At 36.0% G+C, this 9,988-nt stretch overlaps 1 protein-coding gene across 6 annotated transcripts; it reads left to right on the top strand.

The window, feature by feature from the left end:
- Positions 1-1,833: 1,833 nt before the first annotated feature.
- On the top strand, positions 1,834-8,615 carry LOC112777047 (uncharacterized). Of its 6 annotated transcripts, none has more exons than XM_025821327.3 (15): positions 1,924-2,327; positions 2,660-2,719; positions 2,905-2,995; positions 3,444-3,516; positions 3,757-3,802; positions 4,016-4,126; positions 5,647-5,734; positions 6,270-6,366; positions 6,667-6,727; positions 6,846-6,976; positions 7,218-7,335; positions 7,563-7,686; positions 7,879-7,986; positions 8,069-8,134; positions 8,275-8,615. In XM_025821327.3, exons 1-15 carry the CDS (start codon positions 2,262-2,264, stop codon positions 8,364-8,366), a joined length of 1,332 nt encoding a protein of 443 aa, XP_025677112.1. In that variant the 5' UTR covers positions 1,924-2,261; the 3' UTR covers positions 8,367-8,615. The 6 variants fall into 6 exon arrangements, with proteins under 6 accessions (XP_029151713.1, XP_025677116.1, XP_025677112.1 ...); XM_025821326.3 differs by having other exon boundaries at positions 2,902-2,995; XM_029295880.2 differs by lacking the exon at positions 2,905-2,995 and having other exon boundaries at positions 1,834-2,327.
- The last annotated feature ends 1,373 nt before the right edge of the window (positions 8,616-9,988 follow it).

Below are 9,988 nucleotides of genomic sequence, written 5' to 3'. Positions count from 1 at the left end.
ATTTTTTTTCATATTAAATGAATATTTTTTTTTATATTTCTTATCCGTGATCCACTACTCCTTTTGGCTAAGATCAAGTGTGTAGTTTGCAGTCTCAAAAATGACGAAGAAACTTGAGAACAAAGCCAAATAGGCATTCTTAGATAACGATTTTGTCCTCGCCATTGATTACTACTCTCCGCCGATTTTTCCTATACTCTGGTGTGTGACTCTCTTTATTCTCATATTACTCTCTCTTCTTTACATCTTAAGGTGCTTGTTTTTCTTTAAGATGGTAAAAACCGAGTTCTTGCACGGAGTTAATTATCTCTTTGCATCATGGATCTCGTGGCTCTTCCTTCTTGAATCGTCACCCTTCATGACACCCAAAACCGTCTCTTACCTGGTGCTGTAGTGGTTGTTCGCGGTCCCTGTGGTGATGCTTGACGTGAAGATCTACGGGCAGTGATTCGAAAGGGAAGAGGTCTTTGTTGACGGTGGCGAATCCGACGAGTCAAATGTCGGTGATAGAAGAGAAGTGGATCGCAGTAGGGAGACAGAGCGGGTCTTACGGTGAGAGAGAGTCTGTGTGTAATTGTTAGAGGTGTGTAGGTTAATGTGAGAGAAAAGAGATGAAAGTTTTTATAAATTTTAATTAGATTTAATTAATCAATTTTAAATTTTAAAATTAATTATTAATATTTTTTTTGGTGACTAAATAGAAAAGAAAGAAAAAAAAAGAGACAAAACCAAATTAATTGGCTAGGGTCATATCTAAATCTATTAGATGTTGAAGCTCACTCCATGGTTGGCTCCAATTCGAATGAATGTCCGCGACAGAAGCAGCTGCTTTAGCCATACAATCTGCAACACTATTTGCAGTCCTCTGAATTAAAAGAATAGAGACTCTCCAATTCCAATTCATAACCTCCTGTATATGCTTTGCCAAATCCCATTCCGGAATATCCTTACCAAGCATTCTTTGGTTTACCAAGAAAAGAACTTCTAAACAATCTGTTTCACAAATAACCTCACGAAATCCACTCTCCCAAGCAAGAAGTAAGCCTTTCCAAATTGCATACAATTCAGCAAAAAGAACACTGCACACTTCGACTTTTCCAGTGCAACCTTTCAACCAACATCCATCAGGATTGCGAATGATACAACCAAAACCAGCATAGCCAGAAGGAGCAAACCAACTAGCATCACAATTCAATTTAACAGAATAAACTGGAGGTGGAACCCAATGCAAACAAAGTGAAGGAGGAGACAGAGATTGATGCATAGCAAAAATAGTGTGAAACTCCCTTACTGAACTACGAATCAAACTCACCACTTTACTAGCACTCCATGAATCATCTATATTAAATAAGTCATGATTCCTGCTTCTCTAAATCCACCAGATGGTCGAAAAGAAAAGAAAAATATTTTCACTCCTTGCACCTCTATAGAGCCAATCATGCAAATTTGAGTTATCTGAATACAGGCCTAAAAGGTTCCAGACCTCCTTGGCACTAGGGCACTCCCGAAGACAATGAAGAATTGATTCAGAACCCTTCTGACACCGATGACAGGTGCTAGATAAAGCTAAACCACGACCCAAACGAAACTCTGCCGTAGGAATAGCATTATGAAGACTGAGCCAAATCAAGAACTTGTACTTCTCAGGAATATGCAGTCGCCATACACACAACCAATTATCATGCTCATTCCAGTCAAACTTTCTTTTGGCTAGCCAACTGTACCCACTCCTAACTGAGTAAAGTCTAGAAGATGCCACACCCCACGACCAACCCGAACTCTCTCCAGCATTCAAATCCGGATTATAAGCATTCAAACGCTGTTTGACATCTTAATTAATTAAGTTGTTTCATTTTTAACTAATTAAAAATTGCTTCCATATATTTTTCTTTTAATAATTGAGAGAATACATTCCCGCCGAATGTTGTCACCCCCCTAAATGAAACGTGTTGACCTTTGATTTCTCAACAAAATAATTTGCAACGATAAGAATTTTCCGAGTGAAAAAATGTCGGTTTACCACTTTACCCATTTTTCATTCAAAGGGGAATTTTCGAAAACGATGTTGTAAATTGTAATTCACAAATTTTCTCAGCTTCTGTTTTCAGTGTGCAGAAATTTGAAACAAAACAAGAAGCGGCGGAGATTGGTTCCCGTTACGGTTTAGGCTTCAGAAACTGCACCAAACCTACACGCTCTGGTTTGGTTTCTTTCGTTTTAATCATTGCCACTATTAACATAACTCTAACTGTGCTTTAAGCATGGCGACGCAACTGAATGGTGGTGACAACAGTGACCTCATAGCCACTTTGCAGGCCAGGGTCAAGGTATTTCCTTTCAACTCCGATTCTATTTTTCAGGAAAATAATATTTCATGAGTGTCATCTCGGATAGATGGAATTCTTTTTGTAGTTTTAGACCCACTTAAGATATCATTGTATTTTGTAGACATTTAGATATGAAAACAGTGAACTGAGCTAAAGGATTTGCTGATATTATGTTATGTTTATTTTTTTATTTTTTTATTTTTTTTTCAATAGTTCTGCTGGGATGAGGGTTTAATCTGGAATTCTGGACTTAGAATCAACATTGCAACTAAATATGTGTGTGTGTGTGTGTGTGTGTGTGTTTTTAACTGATTTGCGGTTTATAAAATCAGGAATTAGAGGCTGAGAATGCAAGGCTGTTATCTCAACTTGCTAATTGTCAAATTCAAGAGGTTAGCTAGTAAATTGTTTCATTTTTTTTTTTAAAGTTTGCTCTTTGTTTAGTCTCCTGGGAAGTTAGAGCTAGTGGCAGTTTTCATGTAGGAAATACTAAACAAAGAGAAGTGATTGCGAAAAAGGAAATCACCTATGAAAAAAAGAATAAAAGTGAGTGAAATTTTGTGTAAATATGAAGCAGGTGGAGAAGAAATTACATGGCACTGATGCTAAAGAAACAAAATCGAGAAAAGGCAACAGGAAATCAGGAGAAAAGATAGAAAATGTGCCAGGTTTCTTTTTCTACATCCTAAGTTTATTTCAAACACATGGCCACCTAGTACACAAGATCAATGAAAGGGATGCACCCAAGGAGTAGCCTGAATGCATTAGTAATTGATTCCATGGCTTGAATGGGTGACCTCAAAGCTCAATGGTTGCTCCAAGGCTTTACTTCTTTTCTTCAAACACATGATGGCTTGAAATTTTTTATAAAAATTAACTTGCAAACTGAAAGCTTCACTTTCTGTTCTTCAGTAAATGCCTCAGCTGTGTTTAATGGACTTAATGAATTCAGCGATTTATTGATTTGTATACATGGTTTGCCCCTTCCACATCACAAGTTGTAGGTTGTAATGAAATTTAAATGACAAAGGACCTAATTTGTTTTTAATCTCATGAGCAAGATGAGTTTAGCAAAACAATTTGGCATTTCGAATTAACTTCTGCATCTTGGTGCAGGCTATAACTCGAGGTTTATGAGTCATCACAGCAAGAGATATGTAGCTTTAAAAGTTATGTACTTTGGAAAAAGGTATATGTATCGTCACTATTACATCTGGCCTTGTTTTTTCTGGACAATTTGCCCATCTTTACTGAAAAGACAGCTGTTTTAATAAGTTGTACATCCTCAGAGCATTGGATGTATAACCTTTGTGTTTTTCCTTCTTCTTATTTCACTTTTTTACCTGTATTCCTTGAATTAGAAACATATAGATTTCATGTGATAATGAATATGAAGGCATTTTAACAGTTTGGTATTGGCTAAATACAGGTACTATGGTTTTGCTTCAGAGGCACAAATGGAACCTACTGTTGAGGTTTGTTATGTTGCAGATACACAAGAAAATAATTCTGAATTTTCTGGGGAAAAAAAATTGATCGAGAACTAACAACAAAACATCCGATGCTCATAAAGATTTTTATTTGTTCTGGATGTACACCATGTGGATAGTTATTTAAAAAAAAAAATATCAGCGTGGCATTGACTGTGCGATTTTATTTTTTATTTAACTTAGAACATTTTTTTGCAGTCTGAAATTTTCAAAGCTTTAGAGAAAACTAGGCTTTTGGTTGGTGACAGGAAGGAGTCACAGTATTCAAGATGTGGTAGAACAGACAAAGGTGTTTCCTCTGTTGGACAAGTAAGTTAATGTTGAAAGGGGGAAGAAGAAAGGGAGTGTGCTTTCTGTTTACTATGACTAATACATTGACGTTTATATGCTATCCTTTGATGTATTTGGCTTGAATGAGATTCACAGATATTTATAGAGTTCATATGTGATTTCTTCTAGGAAACTCCTTTAGCATCTATACAGAGGGACTGAAGAGCTCCTTTCAGTCCTTCACTACTTTGTTTTCCTATCTTTTCCTTTGTCTGATGCCTTTTCATTTTTGGAGGATATCTTACTTTCCCTAGAAACAATGATAGTTTTATCATGCAATCCTTGATAATTCAAATTGTTTGAGTTTTTGTCACAACAACAACGATGCCTTGTCCCATTAGGTGGGGTTCGGCTACATGGATCAAACGAGGCCATTGAACTCTATTATGTATCATGTCTACAGAGAGATCATTTACATGTATATTTCATTTGACCACCTCATGGATAGTTTTCCTAGGTCTTCCTTTGCCTTTCACCCTTTATCCATCTTCCATCTCAGCTACCCTCCTGATTGGATGCTCTGTCGGTCTTCTTCTCACATGTCAAAACCACTTGAGACGCGATTCTACCATATTTTTCACAATAGGTGCTACTCCAACTCTCTCTCTTATATCTTCGTTCCTTATTTTATCCAATCGCATATGACCACTCATCCATCTCAACATCTTCATCTCTGACACACACTTAACTTATGTTTACGCTTCCTTTTGGCTGCCTAACACTTTGTATCATAAAGCATAGCCGGTCTGATAGCAGTGCGATAGAATTTACCTTCTAATTTTAAAGACACTTTTTTGTCACATATAAAACCAAACGCACTCCGCTATTTTGACCAACCTGCTTGGATTTTATGATTTACATCCTGTTCAATTTTTCCATTATCCTGTATAATGCATCCAAGATACTTAAAACTTTTAACGTTTCTCCAATTTTCACCTCTGTATTAGGGTTTTCCCTTCGACGACTGAATTTACATTCTATATATTCCGTTTTGCTACGGCTTATGTGCAGACCATACACTTCTAGAGCTTCTCTTCATAAATCCAACTTTTTATTTAGGTCTTCCATTAACTCTCTCATAAGGATGATATCATCGGCAAAAAACATGCACCATGACACAGGTTCTTGGATATGTTATGTGAGTACTTCCAAGGCTAATGTGAAAATGTATGGACTTAAGGATGATCCCTGGTGTAATTCTATACTAATAGGAAATTTCTTTGTCACACCATCTTGAGTCTTCACACTAGTTGTATCCCCATCGTACATGTCTTTAATTGCACGAATATATGTGATTTTTACTCTTTTCCTTTCCAAAATCTTCCGTAAGACCTTCCTTGGCACCCTATCCGAGTTTTTATTTTTATTTTAAGAGGATGTATCAGCATCAAATTTCTAATTATGATTAAGACTATTATGCTGTTGATTTGTGGATTTATGTGATCTATTAATAACTTGTTACTTTATTGGTTCTCTCATTTGGTAACGTTTTGATGCAGGTGATAGCTCTTTTCCTAAGATCAAACCTCAAGATATCTGGAGCAAATGATGTAGGTTCTGGAGAAATTGCTTTAGAAAGTCAATATGGTTAGCAGAACAATCTTTAGAGCTTACACAAGTAGACATTTAATGGTGGATCTGATATCACCATGAAACAATTTTTTCCATAAAAATTTCCCAGGATTTACTAATTAATACCTTTAGAAATTAAATTTTCAAGTGTTAAGCATACAACCAAACTATATATATCTGACTACAACATCAGTTAAAGTCTTAACATTAACCTTTTATGTGGATGGCATAGGGTTATTTCTATTGGTGTATGAAGTTTGATTTCTTCCCTTCCTCTTACCACCTCTTATTAACATATTTTGTACCCAGCATAGATACCAACCGGATTACTTATTAGGCTGCTTTGTTGTAATAGGTTTGGGTTCAATGCTTTTAGCAGGTTTTCTTTATAATGTTTTTTATGTTATGGGTTTTTGGGAGTTTTCTGATCATTGATGATTGAACCATGCTCTTGACTATTTTGTATAACTATAACAGTTTGACAATTGTACAGATTTCTTTTCCCCCATTTTGTAAAACAAATATATTTTTTTTCTTTTTTAAACTGCAGAAGGGGAAATTGATTATCTGAGGGTGCTCAATCGAGTCCTTCCAAATGATATTCGCATTATGGGCTGGTGTCCTGTTCCAGTCAATTTCCATGCAAGGTTTGTATCTCTAACTTCATTTTCTATATGAATATCAAGTTATACTGAGTTTGAGAGCAACGGGGAACAACTGATTGGGGAAGTAGGTTTGATATGGTTAGGTAAACCATACTATTGTGGTGAAGTTCATACTCTAACAGATTTATTGAATCATGAAGTAGCTGGAATATTTTCATTTACTTACCCTTCAAATTGAAACGGGCTTGCAGTAAATCAAATTTTAAAATATTAAATAATTAAGCTTGATATTTTGAATTATAGTATTTTTTCATCATGTCCCTTGCTTATTTGTGGATGCAGGTTCAGCTGTTTAAGTAGGCAGTATAAATACTTCTTTTGGAAAGAAAATTTGAATATCCTGGTAGGAAAACATTACCCCTTTGCAATCTTTTTAGATATCAAAACCGCCTTTTCTCTGATTCCTATAGACATGTGAAATTGTGAATTTTATACATTTTTCTTTGGTTCATGTCCATTAGGCAATGGAGAGCGCCGGGAAGAAATTGATAGGAGAACATGACTTTAGAAACTTTTGCAAAATGGATGCTGCAAATGTGCACAACTACAGGAGGAATATCACATCACTTGAGATGTCTCCCACAGATGTGAGGTTAAGATTGGTAGACAATTTTTCTGACCCTTATATGTGTTTTTGTTTGTGTGTTTGTGAGTGGATCCTAAGGTTAGGAAAACATAGGATAAAAATCTAAGATGTAGAACAAGCTGAGACTTTTTTGTTGGCAATTGGTAGACCCTATGTAATACGAGGAGAGAACCCTAATTCTGTTTCATTTCAGAATTCAGTGTTTTTGGGCTTGAAGTTTGTGCATCATTTTCATGTTTATCTGCAGGTATGGTGATAATGAACTTTGGGTGATTAAAATCAGAGGCAGTGCTTTCCTATGGCACCAGGTTCGCTGCATGGTTGCTGTTCTATTCATGATTGGCAAAGGCCTGGAATCTCCAAATGTGGGTACCTAAAACTCTCAACTAAATCACTTTAAAATTATGTTTTGCTGTTGCCTTGTTCGTCCTTTAAGTGTGTCCAGTAAAGCCATTCCTGTCAGATGACTGATGGCCGTATGTGTATTATATGACATTTTCCAATTTTACTTGCCGAAGCCAATTTTAGATCCTAGGAATGTTCATCCTTTTTAGTACTTTGAGCTAAACACTTCACTGCTTAAATTTTGTAGGTAATTGATATGCTACTGGACACTACTAGTATCCCAAGGAAACCTCAGTACACCATGGCTTCGGAGGTTCCATTGGTTCTTCAGTCATGTGAATTTGAAGATATTAAGTTTATATGCTCATCAGGTAGTTCTGATTTTTTCCTAGATTACGGAACATGGTGACTTGCTGTTTCACTGGATTCTTCCTAGAAGTCCAGTACCAGTTAGCATATTGGAGATGCATCGTCTTTCAAATTTTTCTTCTTCGCTTGCCTAGTTGTGAATTTTATTTAGAGAAATTTGATACTATCACTTCATTAATTTGTCTCGTATATAGATTCTGGAGAAGCACTGCGTGCACACTTGGTGAACGAATGCCAAAGTTACCAGCTTGAAGCTGCTATCTTTCATGAGGCACTTCTTAATTATGTGCCTTTATCAGAAGGTACAGCAAAATGCATTCCCGAATTAATATCGTATTCCTTGTGTTTACAGTGGTCTAATGCTGATAACTGATCCTTTTCCAGATCAACCTACTCGAGAAATCAAAAAGAAACCTTCACATGTCCCTATTATGTTGCGACCAACTGAGCGTGAGTTTCGGTCACCCATATTTTAAAGTTTGCATAGAAATCTACTCAAATGCATGTGTCTGGAATGTTTATGAATTTAGTTCTTGTAAGCTTCACACCAGATGTTGTTTACTGACTTATTCTTACTGAACTAAATGCAGCATCATATGAAGAGCGCCGCTCCAAATTCAACTCAAAACATGAAGATCATATTCATACTGCTCATCTCAACATTGTAGGCCTTCCTACATAGGTTGTATTATCAAGTGATCACTTTTTTCCTAATTGAAAGTTCTGATGTAGATTGCAATCTTTTTATCTGGGCTATTCAAGCCCCTCCGAGATTTTATTGTGAGCAAAAGAGCCAAAGATAATTAATTATCAATTGTTGATGCAAAATTACTCACCCTAACCTGCTATTTACTTGGATACTAGCACTTTGTTGTATTTAATCTTTCATTCTTGTGAGTAAATGAAATGAGTCAAATGAGATTAACTGAAATGAGTAATGACCTTAACTGAATGCAGGTGAACAACAGTTTGCTTGGTTTTGACACTTTCAGCTTTCAATTTTATGCCGGATCTAATTATATATTTTAGATACTTTTTTAAAAGGTAGCTACTTCCATAAAGACAAAATGATGTTGTAAACTGTTAGATAGTTTAGTCAAATATGTCAAACTATTTAATAGTTCACAATATCTTTTTATATAAAGATGACTTTATTGAAATAATCACCATTTTAAAATTGTCTTTTGATAGTTGATTTATAAATATTTGTATACAAATACCGGAAGAGCTTAGAGTTAGTGTTCAGTTCCTGAGAGGATGCTCAATGTTGAATTTACTTGAAACTTTTATGGAAAATGTTGAATTTACTTGAAACTTTTATGGAAAAAAAACTACAAATTTTGCTTGATTTCCGTTATGAAAAAAAATAATTCAATCCATGTGGAAATAAACCAGAAATTATTTTTAATATGGAGATAAAGATGATGTTTTAGTTGAATATTGATATTTGAAGTGTATTACAATATTGTAGATGTATAAAAAAAGTGTTCAACACGCATCCTGCGTGTTGCTAAGGTGTTGACACGTGTCCAGCACGCATCTTGCGTGTTGAGTTCTTACTTGCAAAATTCACTCACCTGTAATTACACCAAATAATTTCATTTTTAATAAAAACAACAAAACAACAACAAAGCCTTGTCCCACTAAGTGGGGTCGGCTACATGAATCAAACGACACCATTGTACTCTGTCATGTATCATATCTACAGAGAGACCGTTTACATGTAGGTCTCGTTTGACCACCTCATGAATGGTCTTCTTAGGTCTTCCTCTGCCTTTCGCCCTTTGTTCATCTTCCATCTCATCCACCCTCCTAACTGGATGTTCTATCGGTCTTCTTCTCACATGTCCAAACCACCTGAGACGCGATTCAACCATCTTTTCCACAATTGGTGCAACTCCAACTTTCTCTCTTATATCTTCATTCCTTATTTTATCCAATCGCGTATGACCACTCATCCATCTCAACATCTTCATCTCTGCCACACTCAGCTTATGTTCGTGCTCCCCTTTAGCCGCCCAACACTCCGTACTATACAGCATAGCCGGTCTTATAGCGGTGCGATAGAATTTACCTTTAAGTTTTAAAGGCACTTTTTTGTCGCATATAAAACCAGATGCATTCCGCCATTTTGACCAACCTGCTTGGATCCTATGATTTACATCCTGTTCAATCTCTCCATTGTCCTGTATGATGCACCCAAGATACTTAAAACTTTTAACTTTTCGTAGGGTGTTTTCTCCAATCTTCACCTCTATATTGGGGTTTTCCCTTCTCAGACTGAACTTACATTCCATATATTCC

This window comes from Arachis hypogaea, chromosome 19, assembly GCF_003086295.3.
Source record: "Arachis hypogaea cultivar Tifrunner chromosome 19, arahy.Tifrunner.gnm2.J5K5, whole genome shotgun sequence".
Classification (NCBI taxonomy): domain Eukaryota; kingdom Viridiplantae; phylum Streptophyta; class Magnoliopsida; order Fabales; family Fabaceae; genus Arachis; species Arachis hypogaea.
Note: the sequence above shows the minus strand (reverse complement) of the source record. Positions and strands in the feature narration are given on the sequence as shown.